Raw genomic sequence first — 26,488 nt, forward strand, 5'->3', positions numbered from 1 at the left:
TTCTCTAAGTATACAATTCTTGAAACTGTGTGATTGATTGCCACAAAGGAATGCTAGCAAAAGTAATTCCTTCTGAACTTCCTGTTAAACAGCAACTCTGCTTGTTGTTTTCGTGAGGTAGGTACATATTACTGAACATTATTAGTCTGCTCTCTTGTAAGCAAATTTTTCAATTCATATTCATTTGTCTATGTGAACTATGCTGCTTACCCTTTTTAACTTGGTACTCATTGAGTCAGTCTGGTGCTTTTCAATTTTTGTCTCTGGTTTATGTTTTATACTTAACTAATCTTACATGTATATAGTCATTTTCTAGTTCAATTAGTCTGATAAACAATTGAGTGCAAGGAATAGCAATACTTAATTGATTCTTAAACTGCAGACTATATTTATAAATGTTTATATTTAATGTCCTATGAAAATACTACCAAATGTGACATAATCTTTACTCGAAGTATCTTTACTATTTAGACAATAGCCACATTCTTGTCTCTTAATATAGAATAGAAATAATAAACTAACAGACAAATCACCATGGCATCATTCAGTTAGTTACAAGATTGCAATTCAAAAGGCCTATCTCTCCTTCTTTCTTGGGCAGGTGGGAGGAGGGAGGAGGATGGAGGGTGGAGGGTGGAGGGTGGAGGTGATGGGTATATTCACACCTAACGGGTGTGGTGTGCACCATCTGGGGGAGGGACATGCTTGAAGCTCTGACTCAGGCAAGCCAAAGGCAGTGTATTTAACCTAAACATTTGTACCCCTGTAATATGCTGAAATAAAAATAAATAAATTTGAAACTGTGAATTGTGAATAAAACTAAGCATTAGCATGCATAAAATCTAAAAAAAGAAAACAAAACACAAAAGCCTCTCTCTCAACATCATGACCCCAAGACTATTCTCCTTTTTCTCCTTCGTAAAATCTGCCTTGACTTCAGACTTAGATTCGAGTAATAAAAGTTCTGAATGCCTTGAAAAAATTGCTAGTCTTTTTGATAAAGAGACCTGACATTCTACTTTTCTGCTTAATATAATGTTTTCCCAGACTTCAAGTGAGTGTTCATTTATAAATAATTTTAGCAAGTTGACTATATCTGTCAGGCTTTCTTAAGTATCACAAAGATTACAGAGAACCATTCAGGAAAGCCTGAAAAAGAAAAAGAATTGTGGACTTTATCTAGCTCCCTCGCAGGTACTATTTAATATATTCTGACATGTTTCAAATTATAGGTCACAATCTATTTATACCTGGAAAGTTCATCTCCAGCCAGCATGGTGGAAATGAAACTGAAGCATTTTTGTCTTTTCTGTGAATACAAGTAAGCTAACACAAGCCTTCTAACATTAGCCTAGAGAGCCATAAGACTGAATACTTCAGTATTGCTCTCACCATATGGTCAGAACGAAGCAGTAACTGTGACTCATGAAGCCAGCAGCAGAATTAGGGAAAATCTTACTTTCATTCTCTCATAGGTATGTTGTGAGGATTCAAGGACAGAGAACAGTGTCTGGCACTTAGTAAGCAGCCAATATCCATTAATTGTCATGATCCTGATGATAATTATTATTGTAGTTATTTTAATTTTTGAAAGCAACAGTAATACATGTTAATTATGGGACAATGGGATAATACAGAAGTATAAAGAATAATCTACTTCCTTATGTAACATTTTATGTATGCACTCTTTCTCTATTGGGCTCATACAATACAGCAGTTTTATATGTTGTTCTTTTTATTTTTAAAATACAATGTGAATGGCCGGGCTTGGTGGCTCACACCTATAATCCTCGCACTCTGGGAGTCCAAGGCGGGTGGATAGCTCAAGGTCAGGAGTTCGAGACCAACAAGAGTGAGACCCCTTCTCTACTATAAATAGAAACAAATTAATTGGCCAACTAAAAATATATAGAAAAAAATTAGCCGGGCATGGCAGTGCATGCCTGTAGTCCCAGCTACTGGGGAGGCTGAGGAGGAAGATCACTTGAGCCCAGGAGTTTGAGGTTGCTGTGAGCTAGGCTGACGCCATGGCACTCTAGCTCAGACAACACAGTGAGACTTTGTCTCAAAAAAATATATATAATGTGAATATTTTCTATATTATTAAATATTATATCATTGTGGCTTTTCATGTTTTTAGATATGCTCTATTTTATGTATTTATAAAATTCATATTTCATATTTTAGATATGCCCTATTTATGTATTTACTATTTGAATTCAGATTTTTATCTCTAATTTTATAATATTATATATAACATAATTGGACATTCTAACTTTTGTATTTTTTATTAGCACATAATCTTTGGGATATGTTTTTAAAAGTGCCATTATTTAGGCAAACGATCTTCACACATTTTTATACTCTTGCTCAGTATTTCAAAATTATTTGCTTTCTTCTGGTAGTGATTTGAAAATGCTGGTCTCATCCACATCTGACAGGGCTTCTTTTCTACTTGCTGCTCTCCATGTGAGAATTATCTTTTACCATTTTCCCATTATGTTCTCTGTACTTTCTGTACTTGATACGTTAAAGTTATATATTGCTATGTCACATATTTGTTAAATTATATGCTCTATTTTGTGCTTTTAACATTTAACATAGTTATTTATTCTCTAGTATTTTCAAAAAGCAAGTAGAGCCAAATATCAGCTTTTAGTGCTTGCTAAGTATAATCACTACCTATGTTAAGGGAGCTAAGGGCACCAAGCTTAATTTAAATTAAAAAAAAAAAAAAACAGCACTCATTTAAACAAAAAGTGAAAGAAAGGCAAAGATGGGCAGTTTAAATGTATGTTCTCCCTTTATCAAGATGTTAATTAGGTGATTGTGTACTTTACCTCCTAAATACATATGTGACTTGAGAGCCCTCAGTACCTATATTTCATAATCAGTTTCATAACATTCCAAAGATATCTAAAAGTTTCTGGCTTAACTTACCTTTAAGCACTTCTACCCCCTGATTTGGGGATAGTTGCTGGGACAGAAAGCTCTTGAGTGAATGTATTTGTCTCCTATTATAAAGGCCTTTCCCATTGCAAAGAGAAGATTCTGATTTTTTTTTTTTCTTCTTTCCTCAACAGTGGCTTCTTTCATCCTCCTGCTTCATTTCTGGGAATAAAACTATCGCTGCCAAAGTCCACAGATGTGGTGGCAGAGACAGCTACAATGAAAGCTTTCACTTTCTTCCTGTTGTATTCACTTAAAACATTTAATACAAATGTATTGCCTACTATACACTCTCACCTCTTAACACAACCAGTTCTACTTTTGCAAATTTGCAAAATTCCCAAAGTAAGATATGCTTCCCCTCTGCACAAATCCAAACTTTGGCAAGAAAGTATTTGAGAATATTGTCCCAAATTTACAAACCCTCTTGCTCCATTCCACTAAATCAATTCTGCAGGAAACCCTAATTCATTTTGATATAAACTTTACAGGTCTACATAAAAGACCTATACGAGTAAGGAAAATGTCAAACATCATGAACATACCTTACAGAATAAATATTCATAAAAGTAAAAATTAATTACAAATATAACTGTTAATTGAGTAAATGTCTTAATGCTATCCATCATGCATAAAATCTTTCATGAATTTCATAAATGTTCCTTTATTTTTAGTAATCAAATAACTGATTAATAGTATGCTTTAGTCTGATTTCATTATTTTACTCAAAGAAAGTTTATCTTAAATATATCCTCCTATGGACAGGTCATAAAAATGAACTAAATAGATCTGTGTTGCAATAATCAATGTCAAAATATTTCATTTTGTATTACCTTTCTATATGAATTATAGCTCATATGTTTTATTTTTAGTGTTAATTATTACCAAAAAAACCTTAAGGAATGATAAAACTCATTCCTACATGGAAAATTTTAATTATGCCTCACAGATGTGTACTTTTAATTAACTGGTGACATTTCTTTTGTTCAATTATTATTGTTCTATACAACTGTCATAAACTTATAAATTTTAATTAAGGCTGCCCCCAAACCTAGTTATATAGTGTCCACATAGGAATTTGCCGAAAGGCTTAACTGTAAGTAAACCAACAATGAATAAATCCATGAATTGCCCACTGGGATTTGTTTAACAAATTAACATTTGTGTGGAGATAATGAGTTTCTACAGTCTATAATACCAAACAATGTTTTTATAAAACCACATTTTAAAAGTGAAAAATGCTTTGTAAATGACTTAATTGGATATCATATTATTATTAATTATTAATTATTAGATGCTATAAAACAATAAACTATACTGCCATATTTCAGGTTGAATACATAGGCGAGCTCATTTGTAGTACTAATTTGAAATACAATTTTTCCTGAACATATTATTTATATAAGACAAGATCTGATAATTTGGGTACATAGGTAAAGTTGGAATATAAATTTTAAGAATGTAGTAAGGTCTAGACAAAGGATCTGAATAAAACATTAAAAGTTGTGCTGTATTTATATATAATTCAGGATCCATTAAGAGGACAGCAAATTCACTGTTTCATAAAGATTTGCCCCTGTGGATCTATTGTATGTTCAATAGATAGCTGTAGCTTGGAATTTCAAATGGTTTAGTTGTCCTAAATATTTCTAAATATAAATATAGCTATAGTACAATGAATTTAGAAAATTAAGGTACCAAATAAACAATAAAATCCCCAAACAACTACACCTTGGCATGAGAAAAACTTCTTCCCTACAGGAGATGTTATCTGTGTTACTAAAATATAATCACACATGTATTCCTTGAGCTTGGATTCTCATGTACTTAGTCAATAAGGAACTCAGTACTATGATTCCTCCTACAACAATAGAATATACTTTACTGTATGGACTAGCTTCTCTTAAGCAGAATAAAAATATGTGGTAAGTCTCCTAGCACCTTTTATATTTCAATCAACCCCTCAATATATTGTTCAGAATGCTATTAAATAGTTAGAATACCTTAATTATCAATTAATCATAGTCAAAAATATTTGTGGACATAAAACTATCAAACTTTTACTATTAGAATGCAAATAAGAAACAGCTCAGTTTCTCTGAACTCCATTGAAGATTCTTCTTCATGCGACTCTTTAAGTTACCATTATGCTAAATACTTCAAAGAAGAGCATAAGCAATAGAAACAGTGAGAACTCCCAGTAAGTAAGATAGAAATTAACCATGTAGGGGATGTGAAGACAGTATAGATTGATTTTCCATTTGACTAACTAAATTTCCATTTATGGTAGTAAAATTAAATGTGCATAGATTGCACTCTACCAGTTGCATAATGTCCCTTGCACTGAATATTGGAATTTGCAAATTATATTTTTATTATGCATTGGGTTACCTTTTTCTCATGGGAACATATTTTAAATTTAATAAAAGTCAGTAAGAAAATATGTTTCAATGTTCACTTATGTGCTATAGAGAACACAACACTTTATGAAAACATGGCTATTGCATAAATTAGTAACAATCTCAAGTATATTCTAAAATGTGGTAACCTGACATTTTCAACACATATTATATATTACAATGCAATGCTAACAGAGTAATTATAATTCTAGATGGGAATCAGGACACTGTCAGATGTTCTGGTATAGTTTACATTTAAAATGAACCTAATTTTTAATAACAATTGATTTTCAAATATTAGGAACACTATTTGTGCAATTAAAAAATATAGGCTTTGGAGTCAAACATATAAGGCTTGGAAAACCAGCTCTGCTAATCCTTCTGAGCCAGGGTCAGAATATCTATTAGCACTGAGCCTGTCACATGGTACATGCTCAACACTTGGTAATGACCATTACTCTTGTTAAATTTGGGGGCTTGAACTTTGATGCACTGAATTTAGAACAAATGCCATTGATTATGCTAAATTGTTAAATTTAATTTGTGTTACTGTATTCTTTATTAAGATATCAGAAATTATATTTGTAACATTAAGGACTTTCATTATTTTTCACATATAAGGAAAAATGCAAACGATTTGAAAATATAATGATACTCTAACGTTTACCTAGTGTTGAGGGTGTGCAAGTTCCTCCATTTTGACAGTAGTTGCTACAGTGGTTGACTTCACATCTTTCTCCTGAATAACTAGGCCAACAGTGACACCTCAGATCACCCTTCTCATTTAAAATGCATCTTCCTCCATTTTCACAAGTGAGTTTACATGAATCATCTGGTTATGGGAAGAAATGTACAAATTAGCATGTTTTTTCAGGGGATGATTTAATAAGAATAATTCAAATAAATAAAAATATTTAAATACTAAGATCTTATTTTTGTCATAAAATATCTCATAGGGTAAATACAAAAATAGAAGAAACTACTATCTTTGCAATTATTGAATGATGAATACGAATATTAACTTTTATGTTCCTTTAAACTTAAAACATTATTAACCATTTCTCCTGTTTATTAAATAATAAACAATACAACAAACAGAAACTTTCTAAAAGTAATATATTTTCCAGCAAGAAATTATCTCTAAGATGTGGACAAGCATAGCCTATTTTTTAAAAGAGTAGTTGATATTAAATGTTAAATATGTAAGATAAATTTATAGCATATATATACATATATACACACACACTAATGTGTCCTATAGTGTGTAATTATGCATGTGTATATATTTTATTTATAATATAGAAAAATGTTTATTTGAAGAGATACTCTTTGACATTAGTCCTTATTAGCCATACATAAATGTCCTAAACTAAATGTCATTTAAAATTGGTAAAGATGGTTATAGAACCATGTCAGAAGCATTTCCATATGTAATATTTGTTCTAAACAATTCTACACTATCTACTTAATGACATTTTGCCTGAGAATAGAAACTGGTTGGACATTCCCAGGGGGTACCAATTTTTTTGATAATATGGTAAGTAAAATTTATAATAAAGATTGGTTTGAATCATTTTCCAGGTAATTTTACTTGACTATATCACTGCAATGATCACAAAAGCATCTTAAAATACCTCAGTGACTTCAAATGACACAATGATTCCAGTATCATATCCATTGTCATAAATAGAAACTGTCAGAAGTCCCACACAATTCTGGCACTTGCCTTGTTGAGTAGCAAAGTTTCTAATACTTTGCCATGTAGGTAGACTTTGGGTTGGCATTACTAAAGTTTGCATTTGTAATATGAAGAACTCTCTCAAAAGGTAATATATGTCATATTTTTTAATTACAGTGACATAAAGAGACCTAGGTTTAGTTCCTAGTTCTGCCACTTACTAAGCATACAAGTTAACCTATCTGAGCCTCAGTTACTTCATTTTAACGTGGCCTTAATGAAAAATGTACAACTTAACTCAGCCTTGTGGTGAATATTAAATACAAAATTTGAAAAAAAGGTAAAATTTTAAAACTTTGTAAATAGTAAGCATACAAGTATATATCATACATACATAGACGCAAATGAGAATTTAGCTTCCAGCCCATATCTACCATATCTAGACTAGTAGAAAGATAAATAGAGCTGAGAGGTGGGTCTATAAGGTGAATTGCTAAAATTCAAAAGAGAATTGAGATGCTCATTTGGCAAAGAACCAAGGAACAATCTTATTTAACATTGTTTACTGAGTGCCCACAAGGTTCATGAGGGTAGAGGTCAAGTGGATAACATCTATGAAGGCCAAAAGATGAGCAATGAAGGAACAGAATGAAAGTCACTGCTACTGGACCTGGATTAGAGAGTGTGCAAGAAGGAATTACAAGATGTAAGTGTCTTTGAAGAGATAAGAAGAGACTAAGAGAAGATCCTTGGATTTTACAGTTCATCCCAAAAGTAACCTGGAGTCTTTGAAGAGTCTAAGAACTTTAAAAGTACAACACTGCCTGGTGAAATGGAAGTGGAGTTACATTCTTTCAAAACCTACAGTCATAGTTCTATAATAAAAAGAAGGCTGCTTTTGTCAATAACTAAATCACCCCCAGAATGCAAGCTCTAGCAATTATAATCAACTATAGGGAAGAGCAGGTGAATACTTCCCCAAGAATGAGTAATATTTGAATTTCAAATTTCTTCCATGAAGATTAAAAATATTCAGTGTGCCCATCATTTAACAATAGCAGCTAGAGAAAGGCAAGTAATTACAAAGAGCTGAAAAACGTGGCTGTATCAAATTTTAATGTCAGAAAAAATTAATTGGCATTTATCTACACCAATCAATAACTCTGAAATCCACTTATTTCTGTTCTAACTAAAGTAGTCCAAACTGTCTATCACCAAGGCCTACATGTGTAGAGGTCAATCTGAGTATTTTTAACTTTCCAATCTGATTAAATTTAAAATTTTTTTCTGAAATTACAAGAATGAGCTTTGAAGAGATTTCTGGATTCATGCTTTTCAAACAGAGTTGAAATAGCAAAACACACCCTCAAAAAAGTTTTAAATCTTGGGTAAGTGTGCATTTAAGTAAACAAACTTCCTTTTTTCAAGTATAAAATGATACAATTTGGTGATTTAATGCTGCAAAAACTTTGTTTCATTTTCTTGCTTGCTGCATAGCGACAGATTTAGCTTAGAGTGCTGAATGTCTATTTTTTGCAAAGCATTGCTCTAGGCATTCTATATGTGTTATTGTTCTTATTTCCAACAACTCTGAAAATGGGTACTGTGGTTGACACTGTGTGATGGTGATGGTAACCAGAATGGACCAGTTAGATTCACCTTGGGGTATCACCATTTTACGAGGTAATGTTAGATAATCAAGTGAGCCTCTAAATGCCTCGATTTTCTTATCTTTAAAATGGGAGAAGTGACGGTATAGTAACATTGAGGTTTTGTGAAGATTCAATGAAGTAATATATATCAAACATACTTAGAATTATGCCCTGCTCATAATCTCTCAAAATATTTATTATTATTGCCATTATCAGTGGTAGTAGTATTAGTAGTATTTAGAGTCAATCCCATTTTACATAGAAGAAACTGAGATCTATGGAGGCTTGAGTCCAAGGCCAACAAAGGTATTTAATTGGTAGACCCTGGCCTAATCCACAGCTCCACCTCAGCCCCACCCAAGGCCAAGTTCTTCCAGAGTATGTGTAAAATTTGGTTTGCTGGATAAATAACTTGAACTAAGCAAAGAGGAAAAGAGGAGGATTATGCAGAAAAGACAGTGATGTCTAATTAAAAAGTAAAACTCGCAAAAACTATCTAAAACTTGACTATAACAAATACTTATGACATCTGAGCCAAGGTAAGAGTCACACTGGTAGCATTATTACTGTACCATACATAACCCTAATCTCTCTCCTGGCTGTCTCTCTCACCTCGATTGTGTAAGTAGACATGGTACACAGAAGGCACCTATGAGGACACTGGTTAGGGGTGTGTGGGACTACTGAAGATGCGGCACTTCTACAAAAAAGGAGTTGTTGACATTTTAAAGAGTCATTTCTGAGAGGTTAAATAGAATATGTACCCTCACGTAGTTTACGTCCAAGACCCAGTCAGAACAGCTAGTGAGAAAGTGGTACTTGATGATGTTTGAAAATGTACTTAATTCTCTTATTATTCCATGACAATTGAGTTCACCACTACTCTGATTGGGAGGATAATTGGTAAAGGGGAAGGAAGACCTTAGTGCCATTGACAACTTTTCAATAATTGCCACTAAAGAGTCCATCCAAAATTCCAAACAGGATTCACACTTAGCTCTCTGTTAAAAACTTTCCAGCCTTGCTACTCACAACAGTGCTTTGCACATCCTACACACTAACTGAAATGGTGACTCATTGTTTTCTTGACATGCCATGTTTTCATGTATTTTCAGGCAGTTTCTTCTGTCTCAATGTCCTCCTCCTTCATTCTCATTTAAACCAAATGCAATCCGTCTACGCAGACCTTATTCAAAGGTCATATCCTATAGAAAATTCTAAGTGATTCTTTAGCTGTATAATCATTTGAATCTTTACAATAATTTTAACTCAGTCTCTTCTGTGACTTGCATCACTATTCACATAAATATCTATGTATTGGTGTTTATGTCATTCATCATTTCATCTTTTCAGCCTCTTCAGTTTGCATACTCATTGCTTAAAGAATATATATTAAATGAAAAAAGCTATGATAATTTTAGACAGCGAGTGCCTTAGAAAACGCAAAAGTCTTCAAATTGCATGTAATCTTCAGCAGAGAACAAAGAGAAAACTATAAGGGGTGGAGATGGTGACCCAGGGCAATGACATGGTGTTCATGTGAGGAGTTCATTTTAGTAGAGGGAAATACAACAGGTAGGAAACCATACCATGAAGAGATCTAAGTTTGTACCTCATTTAAAAAAGTTTGCTGTGTTCCATGAGTGACTTTGGAGCACTGAATTTTTGTCTGTGACATAAAATTTACTACTAATAAGTGTGGATTTTCTCATTTGTAATAACTATTTTTCATATTTGGTTAATGTCTGAAATATGAGGCCAATTATTCTCAATCTACCTGAATATTCAAGAGACATCTCTTCTTTCTCTCTCCTATCATACTGTTTTATTTTATTTTATTTTTGACTTTTTTGTTCTTTAATCCTTAGCATCTGAAAGAATGTTTCAGTCACTAGCTTCTAAAATATAAACTGCATGAATAAAGAATTCTTATCAGCTTTATTTCTAAATTAGTCCTGAGTTTTTAAATTAGTGTTATGCCTTGCTCATAAGCACTCAAGATATTTATTAGTAGTAGTGGTGGTATTTATTACAAATTAAATTTTATGCAGAAGAAACTCAGATGATCTGTAAATTAATTCTCAATTTCTAAATTAGTGTTTGGCACACAGGAGGTGTTCAATATAAACTTATTCAGTGACTAAATGGATTTTTAGGTTGGCTTTAAAGCCATGGCAGAATGGCATTCTCAAAAAGATTGTCGTCTCTAATACAAGAACTGTATAAATATATCCTTTGATTCTGTGAGTGTCTTCAAAGTTCTCAATCTGTTGTTAAGTGCATGTAAGTATTCAATGTTGCTTTGTGAACAAATGCAGAATGAATTGATAGCAAGTCTTCTCCAGAGACGAAAATAATATACACAGGCATTCAAGAACCATTGTTTCCAAGCAGCTCACTTGATGATGGAACAGATAATTCTTCTCAGTTTCAATAGTTGTAAAAATTTGTCATGAGGATTAATTCACTATTTAGAGAATAATGAAATATACCTACCTAACAGGCTGTCATCATTGCAGGTGCCATTAATCAAATATTTTCCTTCTGGGCACACACAGGTGGCCCCAGAAGGATTCAGCAAGCAGAGGAATTCACATGCTAAATCCAAGCATGGATTGGGTACTGATTAAAACAAAACAAAAGAAAACAAAGAAATGCGTAAGTATGGATATATTAGGTTTCAGAAACATAAAAACCAGTAAAGTGAAATGATTAATTAGCAATGTTGAAAAGAAATCACATCAAATTTCTACTGGGAGTATCTCATTTAAATGTTCTCCTCTATAGATGAAGAGAAATTACTATCCAACGCCTGCCACTAACAAGAAGTTTGTCCTAATTATAGTTTTTAAAAAGGAGAAGAAATTATTCTACTCTATACTTTGTCATTCTTCCTTGTGATTAATTGCTTTTGGCAAAAGACTTTGTCTTAGAACCCAAAGTACAGTTTGGGGCTGTGTTTAAAAGTAAAGTCAACAATCTAATCCTAAATGCAACATGTGATAACTAATTGGATCCTGGGAGTGGGGGAACAGCTTTTAAAAAGATATGGTAGTAAAATTCAACAGAAATCAAGCAGGTGGGAGGAGGGCAGAGGGGATGGGTAAATTCACACCTAACAGGTGCAATGCACACTAACTGGGTGATGGACACACTTATAACTTTGACTTAAACTGTACAAAAGCCAATTCATGTAACCAAAATGTCTGTACCCCCTTACTATTCTGAAATTTAAAATAAATAGTTACTTTTGTAACATCCAGGTATTGACAAATGTATATTTAATGTAGATAATAAGATACAATAATTGAAAATAAAAGTATTGTATTGGGGAAAAAATTTAAAAAAATAAAAGTAAAGTCAACTGAAGTCTTCAGGGATCTAACTCTCATTTTAGATCTTTACAGAACTGTTCAAACAGTAGGAAACAACTTCCCTCTGGTATTTACAAAGGCTTAAAATCCATATGTAGCTGTCAGTTCAAAGCATAAACAAACAAAAGATATGCCTTTTTTCCCCCCTAAAAATCATATTTAAAATGGTTCCCTATCCATCAGGGAGGAGATTGTGTGCATGTGTGTGTGCCATATTTACTGTCTAAATTTCTACCCAATCAGCATCCCGTTCAGTCATAGCTGATCTGTGTCCTTTCCTATAGAGATTATGTCACTAGAATGAAAAAGAAATGGCACTAGATAGCTAAACTGATAACTATGAAAGTGGTTTTCTTTCTCTAAGAACCACTACTTAAACGTATATTATATTCAAGGCAGAGTTTTGTTGATTTATTTTATATGAATGTGGCAATACTTGACTATGCATATGAATAAAATAGAGCTAGAGGATGAGAGGAAGTGTCCTCATCCTAACCTTGGAGCCTTATATGCCAGATCATTGGTAAAGAAGAGCAAGATTTGGATAGAATTTCTGTGAGTTTTGGGGGATGATATTTTATTTTAATGTTTCCAAAACTGATTTGAATACATATCAGTTGTTATCTTTCTAGATAATTGTAGCAAACAAGGTAAAATCCCTTTTTATTTGTCATAAATAATTATAAATAAATCTTAAACAGTTTCTTGAAGAGTGAACTAATACATAAAGACAGATAGTTAGAATGTCAGCCACATTGTTTTTTACCCACTTTGTTCCTCAGTGTTTTTGATGGTCATGTTTGAAACATATGTCTCAAGATAATTAACTCAATGATTTACCCACTCTTTTCTAGGAGAGAGAGTAACAATAATATGTCATAAACATAATCAGACAAAATACAACTCTTGGGAAGAGTTCTCCTTGGATACATTTAAGGATGGAATGACAATGCTATGATAGTGAATTGTATATCAGTAACAAGAGTCAAAATGGCTAACAGCGAATTTCCTTACATGCATGATTCATCTATAGTTACACAAAGTTATATTAAGAATTTTAGAAAAACAAAATAACAGACAATTTTTGTAACAAGGTCAATTTTAATTAAAAGCAAACAAAGCCAAGCATTGAAAATTGTAATACCTTTTATGTCAGAAATGGAAACTTTTTCATTGTCTATACCTTGACTTTGGTAATTTGAAAAGTCTGGTGATGTCAAAATTAAAGTTACTTAACTTACAAGAGTTAAGAAAAAGTAGATAATTAAAAATCTATTCTTTTGAGAGGTATAAAAATTTCACCAAATATAGACAATTTTATAAAATATTATACTTACAGCCTAGTTGTTTGTAGCGATGAGATATCAAAACACCTTTTGTTTTATCAACATCTAATGCTAGGTACTCTACTGAACCATGGCCAAATTTTTGTACTCGAAAAACACCATTTTTAGGTCCTGCTCCATATATATAATCTTCAAAAATATCAATTCTATGCGGATGTAATAAACCTAGAATTTTAAAAAGGTGGTGTTATTAAAGTTGCAATGTACATAATCAGACTTTGAAAAACTAAGTTTATCCAAGATTATATAGAAAATGATATTGCTTTTCTTTACAAATAAATTTTCAGAATTGGAATACTTGTAGTATTAGCTGTGTAGCTGTTAGAAAATTAATTTCTTGGCAGTAGGGATATGTTAGATATTAAACATGTCACTTAGAATATAAAAAATTTTCCATCATCACTTTAATCATCTTCACCATCACAAAACATTTGCTGGGGGTTTACTACTTGCATAGTAAGCTTTGCTATACAACTGACAAACAAGAGAAAACCCTATGAACAGACAAACCTTATCTTAAGCTCAAAAACAGGCAGTTCACAAAACTCAATTTGTGTTTGGTTCAAGTCAATTATCAAATTTGATCACATGAATGACTGATTTATTAAACAATTATGAATTGATTTTTAAAGAGCAAAATGTAAAAATAATATTTGACATTATTTTCAGTTTTAGAAATGAGATTAAAAAATAAACTGGCAAATGACAATCATCCATATGACTAGTTTGGCTAAAAATAATGGTGACCAGTTTTCACATTTTGTGACTATTATTTTAAGAGATTTTATCAAAAGAATAATTATTTGAACTTTTGAAACTGAAATTTCTAAGAAGTAAAATAACATTTATATTTTACTAATTATCTAGACAGTGTTAAATATAATTTTGTGAAAGAGTAAAAAGTACACTTAAGTTGAAACAGATTATCTTTACTATAATCAATTACAGAAATGTGGACTTTTTTCCCATTTAGAGTAATTTATACAAAAAACACACACTTTTGGCAGATGCACAATAAAATTATATTTAATGATTTTTATTTCTTTATATTAAAAATATAAAATATTTTAATTAGATTCTTTCTTTAACAAAAACAGGAAGCAAAGATTATCCGGTAAAAATAATATGCAAATATAAAAACACCAAATGCATATTATGAATAATTTGTGGTAAAAAACATTTGTGGGAAGGAGTTGGAATAGAAAAAGGAAAATGAAACAGAAAGGGAAGAAATTGGACAGCAGAAAGAAATGAGACAGCCAGACAAGGAAAGTGTGAGGCACAGTAGGAAGCCAGAAAATGAGAGAGTAAAGAATAAGAGGCAGGCAGAGAGGTGTGCATAAAAAAGGGTGCAGCGACGGAAGAGCAAGAGTAGATGCTGTGCTCACTGATGGTAGAATTAAATCAGCATTTTTAACACATTGCTTTTCGCTTGGATAAAGGAATACTTTAGTAGTAACAATTGTTACTATGATGACTACATAGGATAACTCATTTCCTGCTTGCTACCCTTGCAATTTGAAATACAAGTTAGTGTTCACAGGTGCTAATCTTGACTATTTAAAGTTTCCTGCTCATAATGGAATAGCCACAGAAGCAACAGAATGCAATTATTTTCTGAATATGGGCAGCAATGGCCCACATGTGTCCAGGTTAAGAAGCTCTTCTGCCCTGGTCTCTTTGTTATTGTCATAGGAATGACAACTTTAATCATCAGTAAGAGCTGTAAGTTGAAAGGGAAAGAATTTAAGGCAATCCAGAATGCAAAGCTTCTACAGTTATATATATGTAGTGTTATTTAAAATTTTCAATAACAACTAAAAACAAAAGCACTTCACAAACCTTGTTTGCTGCTGACAGAGACTACTGAATCAGAGCCATCATACAGAACACTGCCAATAATAGAGAGCTCAAAATCAGCCCAGTATATGCGTTCACTAAAATAATCCACAGCCAGACCTGCAAAATCAACACATACAGAAAAATAGCAGAAAAGATTTAAAATTATTAAGAATTATGTTTTTGCCTCTTAACATATAACTTTGGTTGATATTTTACTTCAAGCATCACAGAAGTTTTCTAGTGTACATCATGGCACTATAGAAATCAGAAAAATTGAAATAACTCAATCCTTATCTCAAATACATGTGCTCAGATTACACAGCATTTATTTAATAAACTATAATAAAAATCTTACTTCACATAGGAAAACTACCCTAAATATTCTTTCTAAGTATACTTACTGGTTTCTTAAATATGGCTATTCTCTAAAAGACTTTACAATGATATCTCTAATTTTTGTCTATACAGAATAAATTCATTATTTGAATCACTTATCCAATCATTATTTTAAAAGATCTGGTGTAATTAATTATATTTTGAATCCCTTAATGAAGGTATACTTCTAAGAATATAAAAGGCTCATGGACTTAATCATAAGACATTTTAACCCATTTGGAGTTGACCTACAGTGTTGTTGAACACCTGGGTGCACACTGAAGTTTAATGTGACTAAAGATTGATCTTTATAGTAGAGAAGAATGCATAGTAAAGTCCTCAATTAAAGTTCTAGTGGTACTTAAATTAATTTTCTCTGAGACTACTTGTCTTCATTTTCATCATAGGTATATGTCAGTGCATAATAATAGACTACAATAGTATGTGGTAAAAAATAATGTTTTTCTATTTATTTAATTTTTAATTTTTTGACTTCATACATGTGATTGGAATCCAGCAAGTATTTTCTTGCAAAAATATCCTCAACACATAGAATATCTTAGAAAGTAAACTTCCTTCAATATTGAGAGTAAGATCTATGACACATAAATTCTATAATAAATCTTCACTACTGTAGATTAATTTTTGTCAGTTTTTACATATGACATATTATATAATTTGAAAGTACATTGCAATTAAATACCTTTGGCAGCTGAAGAGCTTTCCCAATCAGAATATTCTATAAACAACTTAGGAATTGGTGAATGGTTAGGCAACTGAATGAAAGGTATTTTTGAATTTGTGCTAAACTTATATTCCCATGTGGATGGACAAAGACTTAATAATCCATTAAAAATGAAAAAAAATCCATAGTGAAGATCATTTGCAAATAATTCTTCAGTTAACTATGTACATCTAGCCCAAATGTTATCAAACTAAATATAAGTATTGTTGCTCAAGTAAAGAATAGAGATGTACTATACCCAACCAGCGTCTGAGAAATTACAACAATTAAAGCAAGTGGTCCATGCTTTACTAGTTTCTGCTGAATAATTAGCTTGATATTTGGAGTCATGTTTGGAGTTAGGTTTTTACATTTCTATGTATAATTATGAGGAACATGAACCATAAAATGATCCAATTTCCTGCTGCTGTCATTATAGTTCAAAACAATTGTCTAAGAAGGGTCGAAAATACTTTTCTTCTCCTCTACCAATGTACTATAATAATGAATAGATAAAACAAAAATCTGTACCCAATAAAATTGGTTTTAAACTTAAAATTATTAAATTTGGTAATCACAAAAAATAAGAATACAATATGTGTAATCCAATTTAATTAACAATATTGCTTTTCAGATTTAGCAGCAGTAGAAAATTCTCAAAGGTATCACATATTACATTATTGGTCCATGCTTGTTTAAGACATAACCATCTTTATCAGCTCTGGCCACATACTGTACTATTGAGTGGAATTATATCTAGATAAAAATTATATAACAAAGTTTATAGATGAGTGGGATTTATATTCCAAAAAATCCACAAATCAATGATTTTGATTTTTTTCTTAAACCCTTTAATAAAAGAGATAGTCTTTTAAATTAAAAAGTTAATAAAGGAATCAACTGACTTTTCCTGTTATAGAGATGAGAGTCAAGTTTAAATGAAAGAACAAGTTCACATCTATCTTTAAAATAGCACATCTCCTTTTTGTCTTTAATAAAGAACCAATAATAAAATGAAAAAAAATCAATTCTCAAGAAACTCATTCTTATCTGAACTGGGAAAGACAAATATTTGGAACCGAGTCAGTACAAGTACAGAAAATTTAAAACAAAATGCTGTACTTGTTTTAATCTAGTATAATGGAAGCGCAATTTGAAGGTTTATAAAAGATAAGGACGCAGGCTTACTAAGTTTAAGTGGCACATGATAATGACACTAATCATGTAGTTATTTCCATAACATTTCTCATGATACCAGGAGTATGATAACATTTTAGGAATTTTAAAATCTCAGTGTTGTTGAATTCTAAAATGTTCTGAGATCCACTAGTTCCACTATTTCTATTATAGTCTAAAAAAAAAAAAATTAAAAGAAGATGGAGAAAACAAAATCTTATGAGAAATGGCCATAGAACCCATGTGACATTTAAGAGGGAGGATTTGGTGAGAGAAATAAATTAAAATAACTGTTTTTTTTTTCAGAAATAGAGAAAAAGATTATATACATTCTGTTTTAAAGGAAAGCCAAGCTCTGTAAAGTAGTTATAACCAGCAAGTGTACAAGACCATATTTTTAATTTAAGAGGTGACACAAGCAGCTGAAACCCTGGAGATATTTACCACTATATCAAATTTATTTTTTAAAATTGGTAAAAGTATTTTTGACATAGGTTGCCTACTTAAAACCTTACAGTCCAAACTACATTAAAGTGATTTTTCCAAACACACACACTTGTTTTTCATACATATGCACACATATGTACATATTAATGACAGCAAAGTAAATGTATCATGTTAACATCAAATAGCCCTAAAATTTCTCCCCATTTTTTTCTAGTTAGAGACCTTTGTTGGCCAAGAACAAAGAATTTTCTTAGAGAATCAAACAATTATGATTTGTCCCGGGCCATTGTGTAGTTCTTTATTTTCTTAGAAACTGCTGCGATTTGGGGGAGATAGCAGGCAACATAAATAAGCTTCTAAATGTCAAAGAATATGGTATTTAAATCAAGCTCATGTAATCTTGCATATCCTTCTCCGGGAAAGTATTCTTATCTGATGCAGCATTCATTAACCCAACACATATCCATGGGGTACCTCCTCTGTACCACACACTGCCAGGTACTTGGCACAGAGCAAAGAACAAAAGAGATCATGTTCCTGCTCTCATGGAGCATGTTACTCAACACCACAAAACTGACTGAAATAGAAAACATATTATGCTTCTTGTGTTTAATATAGTGTATATTTTTTAAGCGTGCCATTTGCAGACTTATCTTATTCAAATCACTCCTTGAATCAAAACTACACAATGGTTAGATAATTGGCTAAAAATCATCTTTAAACACCTTGGTGTTTAAAGTCTTCTATTCTCAGCACATGTTACATCATCCAACCTGTCCCCTTCTAGGTACACTATGACACATGACATCAGTAGATCATGTCATATGTTCTACACTGGAGCCCCAGGCTCAGAGCATTATTTAATTTAACATACACTGCATTGTTTTGCGCTATTATTATCCCTTGGTTTGCTAATGATAAAACCGAGGTTTGAAGACAATAAGTTCATTTCTGAGGTCTCACAGCTAATAAATGATCCTTGGGATTTGAAATGAAGTGCATCTGACTCCAAAGTCAAACTTCAAAGTTAGACCTACAAAGTCTGATTCCTTTATTAAAATTTCCTCATGATGGATTATCTGCCCACGTTTCAAATGCCTATCCATCCTTCAAGCACTTATTTAAGTGACATCTTTCACATAGTTTTTCTGTATTGGAGATAATCTTTTCACCTCTGACTCTGATGATATTATAAAGCATGAACAAGTCTCAAGTTTTGCAAAAACTATACTCACTCCTGTGCATGCCTTATTTTTTTTTTTCTTTCCCGAATGTACGTTTTGTGAGAAAAGTGACTGTGCCATGTTTGTCACTAAGTAATCTGTAGTGTTGTTGAGCAGAATGGTTAACTCATGGAAGATATTAGATATGTGCATCTTTCACTAAGTCCATTGTCAGAGACGCTGTGATACCTGCCCAGATCTTCTAATTAGGCATGGGTACTCATCTCCAACAGGTGCATTAGCAGCTGAGCGCTTACAGGTGCCCTCCTTCCCCAAACAATTGTACTCAGCTGATTGGAGCAGCTTTGCTTAGGATTTTACAATACAAAGGCCAACCAATGACAGAAGGGGGCATATAAAAAGCTGACCCCCTTGCCTGTCATGAGGTTTCTGCTCCAAAGCACAACCCCAGTGGCTCAAGCCAAGAACAGACTTGACCTGAGATCCAGTTCACTGCACTCTTTCCTCCTCCCCCTTCTGTTTCCATTGTTTATAAGTTTCTCCTGAATAACACATCCTTCCCAAATAACCTGTACAAGAATCCCTGCCTTAGGCACCCCTCTCAGCATCCTCCTACAGGCAATTCTACAAACTGCTGCCACAGTCATTCTGTAAAATAAAAAAATGTCATATGAACATTATGAGTTTGTAAAATGTTAACAGAGAGCTTTTTAGTAATTTTGCAACTTTTCTGCAAGTCTAAAATTAGTTAAAAATTAAAAAGTTAAAAAGAGAAATGCAAAGCACTGTTTGAACAGATCTTGACACCTCAATGCCCTTCAGTAGCTTTTCTTAATATTAGACTAGGATTCAGTCTTTACCAATGCATTCCAGGCTTCTGGTCACCTTGCCACCCTCATAAATTACATTCTCCTCAATTGCTTATTCGCTTCTAGGTATACTGAACTTCTTGTTGTTTTTGGTAAATGCTAAGCTCATTCCTAATCAGAATTTACTATTCTTTATGTCCTTACATATTCACATAGCTTGCTACCTCTCTTTGTTCAGGTTTCTCCTTAAATATTGCCTTTCTAGAGACGACTTCTCTAGTAATCTTAACTAAATTAGTACCCCTAAGTAACAGCTCATCTCTTACCATGTGTTTTCTTTTCTATGTAGCACTTATAACTATCTGACATTATATGTGAACAAATATTCTATCCTGTACAGGAAGATAAGTTTCATGAGGGTTGGAACTTGCTTCACAAGGATAGAAACTTGTTTCTGAACATTCCGAATAATTTATGGCATGTGATGGGTATTCAGTTAGTATTTGTTAAGTCATGGAATGGAGATACTCTTATGTAAATAGATTAAATCCCAACACTGCTCCTTCCCATAAAGAGTAAAAACAATTTAGATGAATGAAAAGGCATAAGGCACCTTAAAAGTTAATAAGGATATATATGCCAAATATAAGCACATTTTAAATCACAAAAGATATTGCAATGCACAATTATTACATAATGTGCTATTGATGATGCATTCTGTCCTTTTGATGGGGGTGTAGTGGGTGGGGTGGGTGGCACAGAATTCCTGAGACTACTGTAATCTTAAAATATTTTATTGAAGAAGAAGTTAGACCATACTAGATGGGAAAGATTCAGCTGTGTAGACAAAAATTGGAAGGGTATTCTAGTGGGGAAGCTGGGAGCAAAATGCCATGAGAGAAAGAACATGGAGGCAGAAGAGACCTGAGCTGCTTAACAGTCCTGAAAGTACAGATCGTTTGGGGGAGCAGCTTACATAACATGCTTGGGGGGAGATTGAAGCCAGAATGAAAGGAACTCTTAAGGAAAAAGCAAGGAATCATGAAACCTTTCACACAAATTAACTATATTTAGGCACTCCTTTATTCGTTTGATCTCTCATTCTCAAGAAATGTTACCAAATATCCTGACGTCATTAACACATATCTTTAAAAATACCGTAAAATATGGCTATAAACTCTTAAAATCTCATGCATGTGAAATCCTACTAGTAGCCTTACAACTCAGTCAATTTTCAAATAACCTTCCCATAATACAACTGGGAGTATAATAAGGACCTGACTTTCAAGTTGCAAAAGCAGAACATGAAATGTTAATGACTTCTAGAAAATCCATACTATAAATTATTTTATCCTCTTGTTAAAATGATTATATTGCCAACAAAACTTGCAAGAATTGTTAACACTGATATGTTTAGCATCCTGCTCCACATTTTAGAGTGTCAGAAATGCATCATACCTGTGGGTCTCTGTAAGTTCTTTTGCACTAAAATCCTTCTCAAAGTGCCGTCCATGGCTGCTTCCTCTATGTGGGAGTGGTCCCCAACGACAGTCCAGTACATCATCCTGAAGACAGGAGGTCAAGAAGGTTAGCCTGGCGATGATACTATTGTAACCTGACTCTGGTCCCCGAAGCAGTGGCTTTTCAGACCATGTGCATTAGCATCACCCCTAGAGTCCTTTACAGAGTAGATTCCCGAACCCAACTCGAAACATATAGAATGTATGTGGTATCCAATATTCAATATCCAATATTCCAATAGAGGGCCTTGGGAATCAACTTTGTAAGCAAAGTCTTACCTATATACACTAACATCTCAGAATCTTTGTTTAATAGGACATACCATAGCTCATTATTTGATATCCAAAGTTCAATTTTGAAAATTCCTTTAAAATCTCAGAAGAAAACTATTTCCATCTCTTGAAGCTTTCTTCTTTTTCTGATAAAATAGTTATTTTACTATAGATGCTGTATCAACATGCTTTTTTGATAGAGACGTAACTCTTTTCTCATCAAACAGAAATTACTGTCATAAATTAGACAGTACTTGTCATGAATTAGACTCCATAATTCTAATAACTAAATTAAAGTTGTCTCTTTTTTACTTAGAAGCTAATGCTCCACTTTATGGATAATAAGGAGTTCTGTTTAACATTTTCCTATTTCCTTTTTGGTCATTACTTGTAGGTTTACATCTCCAAGTAAAAGAAAGGAAATGTTTGTATTACATTTTTAAAATTGGTTTATACATGTGCCTTCATCTTTTATTATCAAAAATAGCCAAAAACATTAATACTCTACATTTAATATGTTTAATATTATGTTAACATTTTGAAAATTCAATTTTAGATTAACAACAAGGGTTATGTGTTTATAACATCAGTCTCATTATTCTGCAATAAACACATACAAATATACAGAGATATGCACATACAAACATACATACTAAATGTATAATACAGCAAACTTTCAAGAAAAAAATATATTTTATGTCACCATTTGGTGTGTAAAGAACATGATTTTGTAGAGAGGAGAAGTGCAGGGATTTTCAGAAGTCATGTTAATCTATTACACATTGAACAATCATTACAGAAATAAAGGTACAGTGCACAATCTCTAAACATGTATTCTCATATCAAGAAATACAAATACCAAGGCATTAACTTACCCTCTTTTAGGATTTACAGCAATAGCATAAGGTTCTCCAGCCATATTTGTTAAGAGTCTGGTGCAGTTGGGGCCATTCAGCTGCCCTACGTTGATAGAGTACCTCAGACTGGTCCAGTGAGTGGTGTAGTAACTGAACCAGTGCATTCTAGAATGGTCAGTCCAGTAAATATTTCCAGCAACCCAGTCAACTGCAATGTCCCTGGGCCTTTTAAATTCAGGACACTAAAAGAAAATAAAATGACATACCACAGTAGTTTCAAAAATAATTTAATGGAATTTTCTGTATCTATACATTGAGGTTATGGGAGAATCATAGGAAGACAGGCATTAATTGTTGTATACATTCCCCCAAATATACTTAATATTATATTTAATCTTTATAGAAGTAGAACTTCACAAATCTAAAGTGGACAGATTATTGGAGTCTATGACTACCTATGACTGTACCTGTCAATTATCTATGACTGTACCTGTCAACTATCTATGACTGTACCTGTCAACTATCTATGACTGTACCTGTTTAACCACCACCATTTTAGGATATTTCCAGAACCACCAGAGGTTCACCTATAACCCCTACACTTCAATATTCTCCTGAGAGTAACAATAATTCTGATATCTAACACCATAGATTAGTTTAAACAAATCCATATAAATAAAATCATATTATTCTACTCTGGAATTCTTTTGCTCAACAGCATGTCTGTATGTGGCAGTCATTAATGCTTTTTATGGCTGGATAGTATTCCAATTTATGAATATATTACAATTTATTTACTATTGTACTAATGATGTCTACTTGGCTTCATTACAGTTTTTGTCCATTGCAACTAAGTCATGAATATTCTGGTACATGTTTTTCAGAATATTCTTTTGAGTATTTAGCTAGAAGTAGAATTAATGAGTCTTAAGTTATACATACACTTAGCTTGAATAGTTTCTGCTTGAATAGATTCTGCTAGAAAATTTTTCAAAGAGTTAGTACCAATAGCACTCTTTTCAGAAAAGTAAGAAACACACAGTTGTTCTGCATCCTCACCACACGTAATTTAATTTAAAAATTGCAAAAAATATATTAGTATAGACAGACACATTCAGAGAGAGGCTATATTTTAACTTCTTTTGAGGAAAGTCACAGTATCTGTCATTTATTTTACATTTGATAGCTTGAGTTTTCTGTTTAATATTCAGTTTTACTGAATTGCTGTGAGACAAAGGTAAGAGAGTTCATTGGGACTAGAACGCAAGGAAAATAACATATGTTCTATGTCCTTCAATTAACTTGATCAGTTTGAGCAGGAACTAGTATAGTAATTAATTTGACATGGTCAGGTTTATTGTGCATAACCAAAAATGAGAAGGATTCTCAGAGGTATTGTAGCAAGAATAGAAACAATTATTTGAAGGTGATTACAACTAGACATGTAGTCAATTTGTAAAAGCATCATTAGGGCCTCACAACCAATGAAAATATGGGTTGTTAATACATGACAGTTTCTTATGTGGTTTGGTGGTGAACATATTTTATTAAGCAATGGACTTGAATCAAAAAAGAAGAAATTGAACATCTTAAAAAGAACATGGGAACAGGAATTGCTAGTCACTGTCTCCTATGTGATTACCAGAATATCAAAGAAAGGAAATAAGGCTTGAACTAAACACAAAACTTATAGATAATTTCTAATGTCCCTTATTATCAATACTTTAACCTATTTTGCTTCAAAACTGAAATTTTGAAATTATACAGTACCCTATTTCTCAACTCTAACTAAAAACATTATCCATATATCCAGTAATATCTCAAAGTTAACTGAATTAAATGTAAAGCACTCTGCAATACAGTGTGCTCTAGAAATGTCATATAAATAATATTCATAGATGGTTAGAATATAAATATTTGTCCTATCCAAATCCCCCCAAAATCATTTTCAAATGCTCTAGTTTCATTTAAGCTAAGTGTATTTTTATTTTCAGTTTGGCATCATTTAAATATAAATATATCACCAAATGGCATGTGCATGTCAGTGTGAATCATAATTTATAAACATGAAAGATAATGGGAAAAATTACTCTTATAAGCTGTTTAGAGTCTGTTGAAGCATATTTATAATTTTCTAACACCAGGAGAACAAATCATTAGCACAGAAAAAATTATGATTCCTGTTGTCTAACTTAAGCATAGAAAAATACCTATTTTCCCTCTATCAGATATAAATATATATACTTGATTATTTATCCTAATGGTATCTGATAAAATATGACATATTGCATGCAAAGATCAACTTTTGTTGAATTTAGGATTTTTATTTTATTCCATTCATACCCCCCAAAAAGGCTAATTATCATTCCATTCTATACCTCTAAACCTGGACTGCTGAAAATTAAACAATTCCTAATGTTCCTAGAGCACTCTGAAGTTTTGCTCAGTGATACTTTTTAATATAAACAGACTGGTGAAGATTCTACTAATGGTGAATGCCAGAAAAATAAATCAAATCTAGGTCACCTTTTTAGGGTGAAGAACATGGATTAGGGAAATAAAAAAAATCTTACTTTTCATGCTAAGTACAAGAGATACTGAGGACCTGTAGAGTCACTTAAATATGTGCATTTATTCTCTGGCTACTGGATCAAGGAATCTCTAATGTAATTTCAGTAACAACTAAATTAGTTAGAATACAGGGTAAAGAATAGTCATATGAATTAATTCAACATAAAGTTATGATATAAATGACAAGATAATTCTGAGAGAATGATGGCAGAGGGTGAAGATGTTCCTAGGTGTTCATCCTCAATGACTCACAACACACTAAATATTCATTGATCTTCAACATTAGAGAGAGTATAACAGAAAAAAAGAAAGAGAAGACAAGGAGAAGAAAGAGGGGAATCAGAAGGAAGAAAACCATCTCTATCACAATAGGAAAGTGCAACAGTATCATCCCACTCTTGATTAACCTATTGCCAAATAGGAAATAATCTTTTGTACTAAGTTTCAAAAAATCTCTCTTGATTGCTCACACCTTGACCAGGACTATGAATAGTATTAGCCATATAAAAGAGACTTACATTGCATGGAGAATGAAAGGCAGAAATTCCTACTGGACCTTGATATTATGATCAGACAAATTACGGCGAAGTACCACAATCAATCTGTTAAATACGGACAGTGGGAAAACACAGGAAAAGTGATTCTAGGAGTGGAAATGGGAACTGGCATGGGAAAACAGAATGGAAAAGCTAAGCTTGCCTCCAAAGAGGCTCAAAACAAAACAAAACAAAACAAACACACACACCAGATTGGAAGGAAGAAGAAAATAATAAAACATTCATATACCCCTTCGGCTAGCTCACTAGAAAGATAGGCCAATGAAATAAAGGCACTAATTTCATGTGTCATGTTTTAAAGACTGCAGAACTATGTGGTTACCCTGACAACAAAAGGGATTGCTCAGATTGTTGCACAAAATAGAAGATGCATTCTGACTGCTTTGTCTACTCCTTTTCTAATAAGCCCTCTAAATACACAGCCAAAGTTTTGAGGCCTGAGGCATTCTTATTTGTAGAGATATATGAGTCAAATGAATGAAATCCTTAAATCTTACGGAAAAATTGACAGCTTGATTGTAACATAATTAGAGGTTACTAGTTTAAATGACTTATCCTTTATAGGTGTGGAGAGTAGATATTTGTCACATTCCAGCTTCAGTAAACTAAAGATATAAGTCACTAGAGGCACTTGTTTTAAAACAAGAAGGAAGAAAAACCTATGAAAGGGGAGAGAGTTAAAGCATTTGAGCCTTGAAAATACTTTCTTTTTTAGCAAAATTCTTGTAGTTAGCAATATAGTTTAAGAAAATTTA

At 32.6% G+C, this 26,488-nt stretch overlaps 1 protein-coding gene across 2 annotated transcripts in view; it reads right to left on the reverse strand.

The window, feature by feature from the left end:
* Positions 1–26,488, reverse strand: part of LRP1B (LDL receptor related protein 1B) — a 1,745,675-nt gene that overhangs the window by 72,563 nt on the left and 1,646,624 nt on the right. For both annotated transcript variants that reach the window (XM_020288518.2, XM_076005497.1), the window contains exons 78-83: positions 22,624–22,847; positions 21,414–21,520; positions 15,241–15,357; positions 13,390–13,563; positions 11,175–11,300; positions 6,016–6,180 (exon numbers count right to left, since the gene is read on the reverse strand). In XM_020288518.2, the coding sequence (XP_020144107.2) occupies positions 6,016–6,180; positions 11,175–11,300; positions 13,390–13,563; positions 15,241–15,357; positions 21,414–21,520; positions 22,624–22,847 (913 nt within the window). The remainder of the gene's footprint in view (positions 1–6,015; positions 6,181–11,174; positions 11,301–13,389; positions 13,564–15,240; positions 15,358–21,413; positions 21,521–22,623; positions 22,848–26,488) is intronic.

Source organism: Microcebus murinus, chromosome 8, assembly GCF_040939455.1.
Source record: "Microcebus murinus isolate Inina chromosome 8, M.murinus_Inina_mat1.0, whole genome shotgun sequence".
Classification (NCBI taxonomy): Eukaryota; Metazoa; Chordata; class Mammalia; order Primates; family Cheirogaleidae; genus Microcebus; species Microcebus murinus.